This window comes from Pempheris klunzingeri, chromosome 14 (assembly GCF_042242105.1).
Source record: "Pempheris klunzingeri isolate RE-2024b chromosome 14, fPemKlu1.hap1, whole genome shotgun sequence".
NCBI lineage: Eukaryota > Metazoa > Chordata > Actinopteri > Acropomatiformes > Pempheridae > Pempheris > Pempheris klunzingeri.
Genome location: NC_092025.1, coordinates 5,029,771 through 5,044,658, shown reverse-complemented (window position 1 = coordinate 5,044,658; position 14,888 = coordinate 5,029,771). Strand labels below are relative to the sequence as shown.

Here is a 14,888-nt window from a genome sequence, read left to right as displayed (position 1 = left end):
AGAACTCAAGTTTTTCATTTCCATCCAACCCTAACTTATGTCATCATAGCAAAACAGAAAATTAACCTCATTCTGTCCCAGTCCGTCTTCTGGTTAACCGTCTACTCAGGAGTTTTACACTCACCTTCCAGCCGCTCCCACCCCTCTCACTCTATGTTCCAGTCCTACTGGAGTGGAACTGGATCCGCTCCTGATCACTCATTAGGCCACTATTTAAGCCTAACTCCGCTCTGAACCAGGTTGTTATTCTGGACTATATTCACCTGCTTGCCAAGCATAGTAAAAGTGACTTTGAGTTTTCACTGACTTCCTGTGTGCTGCATTTGCATCCTAAACACTCAGATTACACAAGGGCTCCACATTAGTTTCAACACCTCATCTGTTCTTTCTGGCACAATATGCGTGTACATTTTTCTCTATACATAAGAAATATTTTGCTCCTAATCTCTTGAATATCACAAAGTGACCTGTTCTGAAAAATGAACAACTTTCAACTCATTAGTCCAGGGATGATCCTGATCTTTTGGGTGACTCTCTGATCAGTCACCTTCCAAAGCTGGAGCATTTGATATTTTTTGCATTACATTTATTATCATTACACTCCGTTATTACACTCTTTCTTAATGAGCCTAGTGTGTAGCCTCAGTTTCAGAGAGTCTGTGAATCTGAAAGTGTAAAAACAACATCATTTACAGACATATGGTCACTTTAAGTCTATTATCTTGGCCAAAGTATTATAAAAGACCTCATTATGATCCAAACTAATACATAGCGGGTTGGTGAACCTCAAAAACCCACGTGAATGAATCTTGTTTGAAATGGACTAAATATAACTTAACATAATGTACCTCTTCATGTCAGAGTCCAACCAGTAAACTAAGGTCGCAAATTATTTTCATTATTGATTGAGGGTAATGTAACTGATAAATTAACCTATGTGGCAAAGCTTTATTTTAAACCCCTGACCCCTGGAGTACTTTTGGTACTAAATGTATATTTTGATGCTAATACTTGTTTGTACCTTTTTCAGTAAGATTTGGATGCAGGACTTTTACTTGTAACTTGTTTGGCTCTGTGAATACCTTTTCCACCACTGCCTTCGGCTGATGGAAACATTGTCATCAGCCTCTAAGTGCAGGGGTCTGTCTCCACATTCATTGGTCTCACCATGACATTTCACTGTGCTTCTCAGCCTCTGCACACAGCAAATGTCTGCATTTCAACTCATATGTTGCTTCAGAATCAACCCTTATTTCATCCGTGATGTAAACAAGTAAATACCTGCCTGACCACTCCCACTGTGGGTTAAACCTTAACCAGCACATGACGCGCAAAACTGAGTCTAGACCAACCCTCTATGTCATCTCAAAACTGTTATCATGTATGACTTTACTGCAGGTGTTACAAATATTGGTACAGCACAACCTTTCTCCGCAGCATCTGGTATTAACGCTTTGGCTCACTTTATTCCTTATACACTCACCGGCCACTTCATTAGGTACACCTGTTCAACTGCTCATTAATGCAAATATCTAATCAGCCAATCACATGGCAGCAAGTCAATGCATTTAGGCACGTAGACATGGTCAAGGCGACCTGCTGAAGTTCAAACTGAGCATCAGAATGGGTAAGAAAGGTGATTTAAGTGACTTTGAACGTGGCATGGTTGTTGGTGCCAGATGGGCTGGTCTGAGTATTTCCGAAACTGCTGATCTACTGGGATTTTCCCACACAACTATCTCTAGTGTTTACAGAAGATGGTCCAAAAAACAGAAAATATCCAGTGAGCGGCAGTTCTCTGGGCGAAAATGCCAGAGGTCAGAGGAGAATGGCCAGACTGGGTCGAGCTGATAGGAAGGCAACAGTAACTCAAATAACCACTCGTTACAACCAAGGTATGCAGAGGAGCATCTCTGAACGCACAACACGTCACCAGATCTCAATCCAATAGAGCACCTTTGGGATGTGGTGGAACGTGAGATTTGCATCATGGATGTGCAGCCAACAAATCTGTAGCAACTCAGTGATCCTATCATGTCAATATGGAGCAAAATCTCTGCGGAATGTTTCCAGCACCTTGTTGACTCTATGCCACAAAGAATTAAAGCAGTTCTGAAGGCAAAAGGGGGTCCTCCCGGTACTAGCAAGGTGTACCTAATGAAGTGGCCGGTGAGTGTATATATCCTTACATATGGGCTGGCTTTTGCAAGGAAATGAAAATACGACCACTTCTATTCCATGGCTATTCCATTCTGAGACAGTTCAGGCTTGCTGTATTCTTCACCTTTCAACATGACACTTTTCCTCTAATTTGGAATTCCACTTCAGTATGAACAACCATGCCCTCCATCGTCCGTCTTCCACTTTATTAAAATTGAAATTCCTCTCTTCCTTTCTCACTCATATTCCTCACATCTCTTTTCCTCCCCACAAAATGCTCAAAGCTGATCAACAGCATCTGTGTTTTTAGGTGGGAATACCAATAGCGGAAACAGCACTCACTTGATCCATAATAGATGTGTATATACTAAATGTGGTGCAAGATATGTGCACTGCTCACTGGAGAGGAGGCAGATGACCACTGTGAATGTGCTGCTCACATCTTTTCAAACATTTTCTCTTGTTTTTCTCCTATAGATACTCATACTAGACTGAATGTGAGAGAAATTCTCCTGAACAAGCAGGTGTTTCACTAGGAACCAAAGTAAGTTTGGGATTTGAAACATATGCGTTGTTCTTAAAGCCCAGACATACAATTGTGCACATGCTGTCACATTCTGATATTTGTTGTGGTTTTTCATTTTGGTGGTCTCCGATGAAAGACTTTTAATGGCAACACTGAGCTTAAACCATAACCTTTGGGATACTGACTTCAGTCGTCTGTCACCACAGCATTACTTTCACTGCAGCTGAAACGCAAGTCTTCATGGTGACCCTGTAAGGGTCCGACCCAACTGCTCATTTTCAGATTGACTTCTCCAAGCAGCTCTGCTTCCACGTCATTTCAGTGCAGTGTTAAAACCAATCCTTCAGACTTGAGATGATCCATCATGAACAACTCTCCGCCAATACAATGTCATGTCAATGTTGTGAGCACACACTGTTTTCAAAATTGCCTAGGTGGCGTATTCGCAAATGCTTCATGTTCAACAACCGCCTGCTGTCTACCTGAAAATGTTGCATAATGAGCCATGATGTCTGAAAGTTAAATCCGGGAGATAAACAATCTACAAACGCAGATGTTGTGAAAAGGGCCGTGTGAATTTGGTTCTTACAGAAAAAAAAAACACAATTTAGTGTCTCAAATGTGAGAGTGTCCTTCAATGTACCAACGTTGAACTTTTCACAGCAGCAGCAGCAGCAGCAGCACCACCACCATTTGACTGTAAAATAACCTACCTAAAATAGATAAGTGACCAGTGGCTCACTGTAATGTGTTTCCTCTCACATCAGAGTTTAAGTTTCAAGTTGATTTTTATGCAGTGGCCAGCTAGAATAAATAAAAAACAGCATGTGCCTGGAAGCAAGTAATGAATAGACTGGCATGCTTTGAAATATAACCACCAACAATGTTGTGTAAAAGTAAACTGTAGTTAAGCAGAGCACTGTAAAATTTTGCAGAAAATCTTTAACTTTTTTTCCTCTCTTCCTTCTCTTCCTCTATTGCCTCAGGCTGCTTGGACTGTGTAAATTATCCAACTTGTCAGCTTCCTGTGTGCCCCAGCCAGGGACCACTGCATACTGCATACGTACTGCAATACTCCTAACAGTTTTTTCCTCAAGTGCAGAGCGGTATTCACTGTGTACCAACAACAGTCATTTAGGATAGATGGATTAATCAAATGGACAGACAGCAGTTCCCAGAGTGGGTAAATATTTACATTCAGTGTGTAACACAGGTATTACCACATGAACTATGTGTGCTGAATTCATCTGGTATAATGGGACAGGCTGACAAACTTTCACTGTACAGAACAGTAAAATGTAAAGACTGTGCTAAATCTTACCGTCACTGGTTTGTCCTTCTGCAGTGCTTCAGATTTGTCCATAATCTGAACCGACGACGGTTTCTCTGCAAACACAAAGGTTTTGGAATGACAAATATGTGGCTCGTGGAGAATTTGGATGCAGTTCTTCAGATTTAATTTCTTTCTTCCTAATTTCTCGCTACAGAACTGAGGGGCACAATGGGAGCAAATACACAAATATGTCACTGTCACAGCTGGCAAGTAGGCAGCCCAGTTCATCTAAATGCTGAGCTGCAAACTTATTGCATTGTTAATGGTCAAGCTGTAGGACATAATTTCAACTTGCCCCCTGTTAACTACAACCTGATACTCTCGAAGCTAAAAAAAAAAGAGCTAGCCTCTTTGTGTCCTATTTCACGCTTGGGTTTGCAAAGCCCATTAGCAGTTGATACATGGGCAGTTGGGGAGTGAAATTCAGATTAAGAACCGCATTTCCTGAAGCACAGGAAAAAACAAAGGGGATAAATCCATGGTGAATAACACTGTGTTATTTGCAATTAAAACTAAGCTGTTTGTTAGCAAAGCTGAATCCAAATGTCACCTATGTGTCATAGATTAAGTTTGAAAATTGTAATTGTTTTTGGTTAATTTCTCAGTGCTTGTGATTTCCTGTTTACGGCAGTGACTTTGTGGAAATGAACAAAATATCTTGTAAGATGACAATATTAACAAAATGTATTGCTCTGCTTGACAGAGCAGTCATGAGTCTATCACTGTGAGAACAGCCACAGTGAATTGTAAAATGATGAAACTTGCCTTACAGTTGAAAGCCTTTCTTAGTGACCATTCTGATGGATGCCCCTCTATTTCTCATTCCTATGTCAGACTCTCATTTCTGTTAGGTCTCATCAAGTTCGTTAAAGTCAGTTCATGTGTCATGTATTTCCTGTTTTATTGTGGCATTCATCTTTTCCCTCTTGTTTCAGGGCCCTTGACTTCCTGCCTTTGTGTGTTTCCCTCTCCTGTGATTATCTGCCCCACCCTGACTGTTCCCTCCTGCGTTCCCTCCCCTGGTGTATATATTGACTGCTTCTTCCCCTGTCCTGTGCCAGATCGTCTTTCGCTTTCCAGCATCCTAGTCAGTGTAAGTAGTCTTGTTGAGAGTGTTATAGTCAGGTTTGTATTAGTCAGTAAGTATTTTTTGGATTGTGTCTCTTTTTGGTGCCTTGTCTTTGCTCGTGTTCAACAAACTGCACCTTTTACCATCTGTTTGCCTCGCGTTCAGCATTTGAGTCTGTTTTCTTGTGTGTGTTTCTGGTCAAAGCAATTTCATTCCCATTTGCTCACAGACTGTACGTTAAGTGTTTTGTGTGCTATTAATTATTATCAATCCAGGCAGGTGTTGTGAATATAAGTTGAAAAACGGCTGGAGTGTAGCTATGATTTTAATTATAACTGTAATTACTTTTTTTTCCTCTTTGGGGAAAAAACATTTGGCATGAGTAAAATCTCCTTAACAATGTAAAACTGGCCCATTTGCAGTGTTTTAGCTTGATAGTCTGATTTAACTTTCTTTTAGCACAGGAGATAAATAAATAATTTGTTTATTACAGTGATCTTCTTAATCAGGTTGAACAAGGTACAGTGGGTACGGAAAGTATTCAGACCCCTTCACTTTTTCCACATTTTGTTATGTTACAGCCTTATTCCAAAATGCATTAAATTCTTTTTTTTCCTCATCAATCTACACACAATACCCCATAATGACAAAGTGAAAAAAGTTTTTTAGAAACTTTTGCAAATGTATTAAAAATAAAAAACTGAAATATCACATGTACATAAGTATTCACACCCTTTGCTATGACACTCAAAACTGAGCTCAGGTGCATCCTGTTTCCACTGATCGTCCTTGAGATGTTTCAACAACTTGACTGGAGTCCACCTGTGGTAAATTCAATTGATTGGAATTGATTTGGAAAGGCACACACCTGTCTATATAAGGTCCCACAGCTGACAGTGCATGTCAGAGCAGAAACCAAGCCATGAAGTCAAAGGAATTGTCTGTAGACCTCCGAGACAGGATTGTATCGAGGCACAGATCTGGGGAAGGGTACAGAAAAATTTCTGCAGCATTGAAGGTCTCGAAGAGCACAGTGGCCTCCATCATTCGTAAATGGAAGAAGTTCAGAACCACCAGGACTCTTCCTAGAGCTGGCCGCCCGTCCAAACTGAGCAATCGGGGGAGAAGGGCCTTGGCCAGGGAGGTGACCAAGAACCCGATGGTCACTCTGACAGAGCTCCAGCGTTACTCTGAGGAAATGGGAGAACCTTCCAGAAGGACAACCATCTCTGCAGCACAGCACTCCACCAATCAGGCCTTTATGGTAGAGTGGCCAGACGGAAGCCTCTCCTCAGTAAAAGGCACATGACAGCCCGCTTGGAGTTTGCCAAAAGGCACCTAAACGACTCTCAGACCATGAGAAACAAGATTCTCTGGTCTGATAGAACCAAGATAGAACTATTTGGTCTAAATGCCAAGCGTCACGTCTGGAGGAAACCAGGCACCGCTCATCACCTGGCAAATACCATCCCTACGGTGAAGCATGGTGGTGGCAGCATCATGCTGTGGGGATGTTTTTCAGCAGCAGGAACTGGGAGACAAGTCAGGATAGAGGGAAAGATGAATGCAGCAAAGTACAGAGACATCCTGGATGAAAACCTGCTCTAGAGCGCTCAGGACCTCAGACTGGGGCGACGGTTCACCTTCCAACAGGACAATGACCCGAAGCACACAGCCAAGATAACGAAGGAGTGGCTTCGGGACAAGTCTGTGAATGTCCTTGAGTGGCCCAGCCAGAGCCCAGACTTGAACCCCATTGAACATCTCTGGAAAGACCTGAAAATAGCTGTGCAGCGACGCTCCCCATCTAACCTGACAGAGCTTGAGAGGATCTGCAGAGAAGAATGGGAAAAACACCCCAAATGCAGGTGTGCCAAGCTTGTAGCTGTAAGGCTGTAATCGCTGCCAAAGGTGCCTCAACAAAGTACTGAATAAAGGGTGTGAATACTTATGTACGTATGATATTTCAGTTTTTTATTTTTAATACATTTGCAAAAATTTCTAAAAAACTTTTTTCACTTTGTCATTATGGGGTATTGTGTGTAGATTGATGAGGAAAAAAAAGAATTGAATCCATTTTGGAATAAGGCTGTAACATAACTGGTCTGAATACTTTCCGTACCCACTGTATGTGCTTCTCTCTCTCTCTCTCTGTTTAACCTTGTGCTGCTGTAGTCTTTACATTAATCTAATGTTGTTCAGATAGCTATCATGACTTTTACGTAAAAGCTCACGAATGGCAGTGAACCTTGGCATACCAGAGATCGGACCAACATGTAAAAGTGGCAGAACATTTATGCAGTAGGGTGCATGTTGTCAAGGAAATCCTTAAAGCTAAAGACTCCAATATAGGAATACAATCTTGTTACCCGCTTTGTCACTAAGTGGAAGGATTATTGCATATATTGACACTTGAAAGATAAACCCCCCCCCAAAACTTTTAGTGCTTTGTGTCAGTACTGAGCTTACTGTAAACAACCACAGAGACGGGGAACTCCAAGAGGTTGGCTTCTGACACCACCATGCACGAGAAGGTCTTTTGGTCTTTGAGTGAGGCCTGAGTGATGAGCAGGTTGGATTTGTCATCAATGCTGACCCGCTGGGCATAATCGTCTGTGGCCTGGACTGTGGCCTGGTCGTTGCGGGCCTGTTTGATCAACAGGTCGCCAAGAGAGCCATCATCTCTTACCTGAGGATGAGACAGAAACGAGAGGCTTGGTGATGAATCTGCACATCACAGTTCCTCGTTCGTCAGTCATATGTCTAGTTTATAATTACAGTTTAAACAGAGATGGACATGAGTGTTATGATCTAGGACACAGTATTTAACAGGTCATTCAGCATGAAAAGCAAATGTTAATTTGAGAAGGTGCATACTAGATTTAGCATGACTGATTAATTACAGTGGGGATTATGAGGATCCACATTTACCCAACATCTACTTTTTCTTAATGTTTCTTTAATAACACAAGTAAAAACCTCGTTAGAGCTTTGCTCAAGTCATCTCAAAGTTTCTCACTGAAGTTACATGAGCATTTCTGGCACTTAGTGGTGGTATAAGTATTCACATTTTTAACTAAAAGTACAAATACCACGCTCCAGCTACACTCCACGCCATTTTTGCTGATAACACTTACATGCTTTTAAGTATCAAAAGTACTGTGTACTTTGACTCCTTAAATCTGTCAGCTGTGAACCTTCAGATTGATCATCGTATGTTTGTCCTGTGAGAAACATGACTCCGCTTTTCACGAGTTGAAAAATAGCCGTGTTTACAGCTTTGTAACAATGCTCCAAAGATACTCCCAAGATTACAAATGGCAAAGTATGAGAATTATCTCAGCTCATATAGGACTACTTCATCCTCCAGTTTATTATTCAAAATCACCAAATTTGTAGGCACATGGTTTTCACTGAACAGGAGAAACAGGAAAATAATGTAATATGGAAAGTATCTACTAAGTGAGTGAATAGTACATTTGTCTTTAGGGTGTATTGGAGCAGAAGTAGTTAGACAAAATGGAAATACTGAAGTACTCAAACTTTTACTGAAGTACAGTCCTTAAGTACAGATACTTATTTACATTCTACGGCTGTCTATGTGAGGGCCTTGGAGAAAATAAAGAATCAAAGACACGCTGCTCCGCCTTCTCCACAACTACGGATTTTGTATTTAACTTCTACATTTCTGATCAAAAACAGATTCTACTCGAGTCCTCTGTCCTCTGAATTCAAAACAACAGGCTTTAGACAGCACCAAAACTGCATTTGAACACAACTGGAAACAACAAGCTTAAAAATATAAAATCATGTCATTTTGTGCAGAAGCCTTTGGTTTTTCTAATTCTTCTAAAAAATGAGTGTAAGATGAATGTGACAACGTGTGGTCACATACAGCAAAGATAACCCATATCATTCCATATGCTCTTCTTTTTCCTCTTCTTCTTCTGAATCTCTTGGGAAAGTGTGCATTCAGTAACTCTAAACCACTTCACAGAAAGCATTGAGAGTCAGAATCTACTTACATATTTCCACTTGATGAACATCAGATCCTCTGGAGCCGGAGCCCCACCGTTGCATGGTATAACAATAGTCTCTCCATACGAGGCAGTCACGTCTGTGCCCCACACTGCAACACAAAAGGTGGCAAACTGTTATGATTATTAAAATATACACAACGATCACATAGCAGCTGAAGACAGCAACATTCTTGACTGCCTGATAGAGTCACAGGTGTGGAACAGCATGTCCTGATTGCTGCTTGTCTGGAGGCGCATTGGACAAATCAGCGCAGATGAAGTGAGCTACATGTGCTCTGCCCTTCCTTGACTACTGTTCCACTGTGTCTGTGCACATCAAACCCCAAATGTTCCAGTAGAGCCACCAGGCACAAGGTGTTAAAAACAACTGACATCATAGAAAACCCACCAACAAAAAAAAGCGTACTTGAGAGATTCGCACTATTATCAGATGAAAGGAAACCTGATGTCTTAGATCACACAGATCTGGAGCCTTTGATCAGTGTGAAGGGAAGGAAAACAGAACAGTAAAACTAAATATATGGTTCATAGGCCCATGATCCCAGAGTCTTCAGACACACTGAAGGAGACTGTGGTGAGCTCCTCCCAAGTATAAATGTCTAGAAATGGCTGGGTGTGAATAAAACTACACCACACTATTTTGCCACTCCAAATGTCGTGACACCACATTTTAGCCATGCCTCCCATTAAGATCGATGGCAGAGGTGCAACAGATCGGGATCAGCGGGTCAAGCTCAGTGCTCTTTGTGCAACGCCACCGCAAAGCCATTTCCTCTGTCCACTAAAGTAAGGAAGCACAGCCCAGTCATGTGCAACGTGGGAGGAGGGAGAAAAGGGGTGGAGAGAAGATGGATGGACAGAGGTCAGAGCAGAGTGGAGGTCTTCACGCTCCAACTCTTTCTCTTTGAGCTTTTAGCTAAACAGGCAGAACAAGAAACTGGTCCGAAATTCTGGTCATTCCAGAGCGATGAGGACAGAAAAGTGCAGTTGTTCACTGAAGTGGCTGCTTAGTTCCTCAGCTCTGAGCTGATTTTTACTGTTATCAGACATTAATCATTGCAAAGGGAAACACATGCACAGCTCTGATCAGAAGGGTTTTCCTCCAACAGTACCATCTCATTATTGAATGTCTTGAGGTTTTACTGCTCCACAACCATTTGTCAGGCTTTATGTGACAGGTCTTTATCCTGCAAGATTTTGTCATATTGTTCTATATTCTTCCATTCCATATGATATAATCAGCAATGCCACTTTTGGCTCGTGGTTCTGTTTATTGTGGAGAGCAGCCAGCATAGTTTGAACGTCTAAAAAAATACATCAGTTGCGTGAACTTCCAATAACACAAACCTGCTTTCAAATGAAAGCAACCGTGTATATGATGAGCAACACTAGTTGTGGTTTAATGAAGAAGTCGTGAAAAAAGCTGCATGTTTTCTCTGGTGATGCAAGACACAAGTCCTATGGGAATTCAGCTCAAAGAGTCAGCTAAATTTATCATCTTTGATCACATAACAACAGTTATGGAGAAGTAAACAAAGTGTCTCAGTGAATTCTAGCTGGATGGCCAATTATGAGAATCTGTGTGTCTGAAAACTTCAGAGTGTAAGGAACTTGAGTGGTAGCAAAAAAAACATCTCTAATTTTAGGAGGTATGAGACAACTAGCTTGCTGACCAGTTTCTAGTCAGTGGTTTTTGCACTTGTACAAACGTGTTATATCCTTTCCAAGGATTTGTTTGAATTAATTTTACCCTCAGACATCAATGTTACAGATGCCTGCAAGGAAAGACTACGGTATGTGTTTGTCAAGTTGAGCCAGAGCTTTGTTCATGCAGGTGAGAAGGACGTAATAGCACATTGATTAAGAGCTGAAAATAGCAGGGAGGGAGAAGCAGGGCAGAGCTGTGTGTGGCCTGACCAAGTGGAATGTAGCCTAACAGGGACAAACGCTTTATATTAGCATCTCAATCCACCTGAACTGCAACCTTTGATGCAGACTCACAAGCAAAGTCAGTTTTTCTTCACATCAGAAAACTCTATTATAGTAGTTAAATTACATTTCGATAGCTAAGAAGCTAATTATGCACGACTGGTATTCATAGGGCTACAACAATAAATAGACAATCTCTTTACCACTGCTGAGTGCTTCTGCAGGAATCATTTTATTAAATCTCGCTGTTACTGGAGGCAGTGAGAGTGCGGCTCTTGACAGTGGTTGTCTTTGGTTTACTGCAAAACACTTGTCTGCTTGCGTTTCTCGTTTTTCACTCTTCCCCTCATTTCATTGTCATAAATGTATCACGGTGGCTGCAATCTTTCACTGTGCAAATATTCTGGTGGGTTTGCTGCCTCATGGTCTAACGTGCACACTTTGGCAGGATTTCTTTTCAGTTTGGCTGCAAAGCTACTTAGGATTTTAGTAGCCCGGTTTTTTTTCCTGCCATGCTTGGTAAACGCCTTTCACAAACAAAAACCTGCAGCCCTCTCTGTCCTGAAGGCATGGTTTTGTTTGCTCTGGCAGCTCTAACACAATTGCTCTTATCTCACGATTATCCACCAGCTAAGCAATGTGTTCCAGGGGAGATGAAAAAAAGGCATTTCTGGGGTCCCCGCCCCCACCCTTTATCACTACAAAGGCACCTAAACTGGCACTGCAAAGTTAGAGCTTTTGTTATGTTTTCATGAACTTTTTGCACTTTTACAATGAGTTGAAACACGACCATCTGGGATTTTTTTCTTCTCAAATCTCCTCAGAGTGCTCTGTGTTATCATACCATGGTTTTTAAATGACAGTAAAAAGCAGTTTGTTAGTATTCCATGATGAAAAGCAAAGCTGTTCTTGCCCTCCAGTATTTTCACAGATTTAACTCTTCGGAGCTTGTATGCATGAGTATGCAGGTATATTATGTTCATAACTAATTAGAAAATACCTCTTTCTGATGCTCCACTGTTAGTTTCTTTTTTCATTCTGTTTGTATGGCAATGTGACAACACAGGGTGAGCATTAAACTAAACACTCACTTGAGCTCGTCTGGACAAGACCTCCTGAATACTGTTCAGAATGACATGATACAAGCTATCCTACACCACCTTAGCAGAATCATTTGATCACAAAATTACTCTCAGTATGCAGAGTCTTAGTTTGGGTTGGATTCAACTGGAACCAGTGATCAATGATCAGTGACATCTGAGCAAAACATACAGAGGAAAACTGTGTATGGATTCTTCAATCATTCATCCCAGTCAGCCTCGTCTAGCAAGTCAAACTATTACCCAGAAGATGGGTGTGTGTGAACTGGGATACAGCCCCAAACCATGCCAGCTCACAGCTGTCAGTGAAATGTGATTCCTGCGTCAAGCATAGCCTCCAAATCAAACTGGAGCTGTGACTGAACTTCCTCCCTCCACCACCTAACTCCTAAAAAATAAAGAAACGTGTAACCTCAGGAAGCATGGCAGAGTTATTGCTGAGTATATGAACAAAATGCCTTATTAAGATATGTATTTGTGTGTGTGTGTGTGTGTGTGTGTGTGTGTGCCCATTCACAGGTATGTTGGTTTGGGCATGTATATTTTCTCACATACACAAATCCTTTCCTAGTAGAATAAAAACATCTACACATATATCCAGTCAGCCTCATTTATCAAGCTGTCTGACTGCTGTGTTTGAGCACTCATGTATAAAATGCCACCATGATCATTTTTCTCTGCTTCTATCAAGCTTGCAGACAGCAGAAGAAACATTTGCATGTCTGCTGTTGGGCTGATATCAGAAATGTTAGAGGGTAAAGCTCAGGCGAGGAGTTGATTAACATGTATTAGCATAACAACACATCCACTTGTCTCTACTGTGGAGCATAATGGGAAAAGCTTGACATTGGTGCGATGGCTGTGATGGGGGGACAGTTCCCTCCTCACAGAGCAGTGCATTTTATATGAATGCTGTGTTTGTGCTGTGTAAAATTATAGTGGTCCTATATTCCCAAGGGAAGAGGAGTGATAATATCCACCATAGTGGAAAATGAAGTAACATTTTCTGTGCCAGAGCAGCACATAATGAGAGATGATAGACCATCATCCTCACATAGGCAGACTGCATGGTTTTTCCGTTGGAGCATATGAAGCCTAGATACATGCTAGCAGCGCTTCAGATGAATTAGTAATGGTCTGTTATACAGCAGTTTCTAGAGAGAAAGTGAAAGTTTATCTCAGTGTAATATGAAATATCTGTTTAAATAATGAATGAACCACAAAACCACAACGACCTAAAACATAAAGCTTTACACAATCTAAGCCACATTATTCAAAGCACACACTATCTTTGAAGTTATGAAGTTGTGATACTTTCATGTAAAAATGTTCAGCATAGTCATGTACTTCATGAAAGGTTTTCCACGCTCTTCTTAAAGCAGCTATCTAATTACAATGCATCAGGTGGCAATATGAAAACAATGTAATAAAGGGAAAAGGGTCGCTTGTGGACGTGAACCCACTGAGAACCAAATAGCTGCGCGCAGCAGAAGACATGGTTAGAGATCAGCTGATGAATATAGTGGAGCATTTAGCAGCTGAAGAGACAGATATGTCCCTCAGGGCAGAGCTGAAAGACTTACATTCATCAGATAGACACAAACACCACTCCAGATAAATGATCACACTGCTCTGTATGCTGTGGGGTGTGTAAATAAGTAACTAACAAGTTCAATATATCAACTTAAAAGGTGATGATATGACAATGTTGTGTTCACGGCCTGTTTCCGCTGCACTAAAAAAATCTGTTCTTGCAGGTTTAACAGTTGCATGTAGTTTAGAGCCTTTCCTGGGGGAAACAATCCTCTATCAGCAAGAAAGTTTTGTTAAATATATGGAATCAATAAAAGGAAGAGGCATATCAGCATGACAGCAGACAAAACAAGACCAACCCCCAACAGACGAGTCAGACTTAATCAACAGACAATCCAAAGAATATAGCGCATGCTACAGTAGAGGAAAAGATGGACACAGGCACCTTCTGTGTGTCCATGAACTGAATTGGCTAATTACTTATCACATATCATCCCATCTGTCATGATATGATGTGTAAGAGTGAGTGAGTGAGTGAGCCTGTATTCCCTGTGTATGGATGCCTATCTACATGAATCATCAAAAGGCTTTCTGCCATGGTAGTGATCAAAGACAGACTGAAAGTCAGACTGCAGGCTGGCTAAAAATGGCTGCTTGACTGAGGGGGAAGGCGGGACCCTGCTGTCTGTTCACTGTGTGTGCTTGTCGTAAGGATAGGCCGGTAGGAGGAGATGTTTATATTCACCCATATATGTAGCACATACTTCTCCCTGACAGGGCTCAGACTCAGGAGTTTTGTAAAGTTACTATGTATGTCATGTATTTCAGTGCACCATTTAGGGCAGCATTAGAATCAAAGCTCTGACTCTTGTATATGACATTAAAACAGAAATACAGTTTCACTATCTATGATACTGATAACAACTCAGTGTACACCCTGTTTCACAGGATGCTCCTTGAACCAATCCCAGTGGCTGAACTGATTTGACAATTATAACTATACCAAGCTGTACTGTACATTTCCAAGAACTAAGTTCTCTACCTCACTGCTCGTTACTGCTTTTGGAGCCGCCAGCATCAGTGTGTTTCCAATATGTGGGCATATCAACAGGGAGACTGACTGCCCTAAATCACTATGTCAGCTGTGCCCAGGCTTAATGTTCTGTGCTTTAAACTATAAAGCCCAATTAGACACAGC

At 41.4% G+C, this 14,888-nt stretch overlaps 1 protein-coding gene across 2 annotated transcripts in view; it reads right to left on the bottom strand.

Annotated features, from left to right (window-relative positions):
* alcama (activated leukocyte cell adhesion molecule a) overlaps positions 1–14,888 on the bottom strand; it is a 66,249-nt gene that overhangs the window by 20,401 nt on the left and 30,960 nt on the right. For both annotated transcript variants that reach the window (XM_070844171.1, XM_070844172.1), the window contains exons 2-4: positions 9,114–9,217; positions 7,558–7,777; positions 4,008–4,072 (exon numbers count right to left, since the gene is read on the bottom strand). In XM_070844171.1, coding sequence (XP_070700272.1) covers positions 4,008–4,072; positions 7,558–7,777; positions 9,114–9,217 — 389 coding nt within the window. The remainder of the gene's footprint in view (positions 1–4,007; positions 4,073–7,557; positions 7,778–9,113; positions 9,218–14,888) is intronic.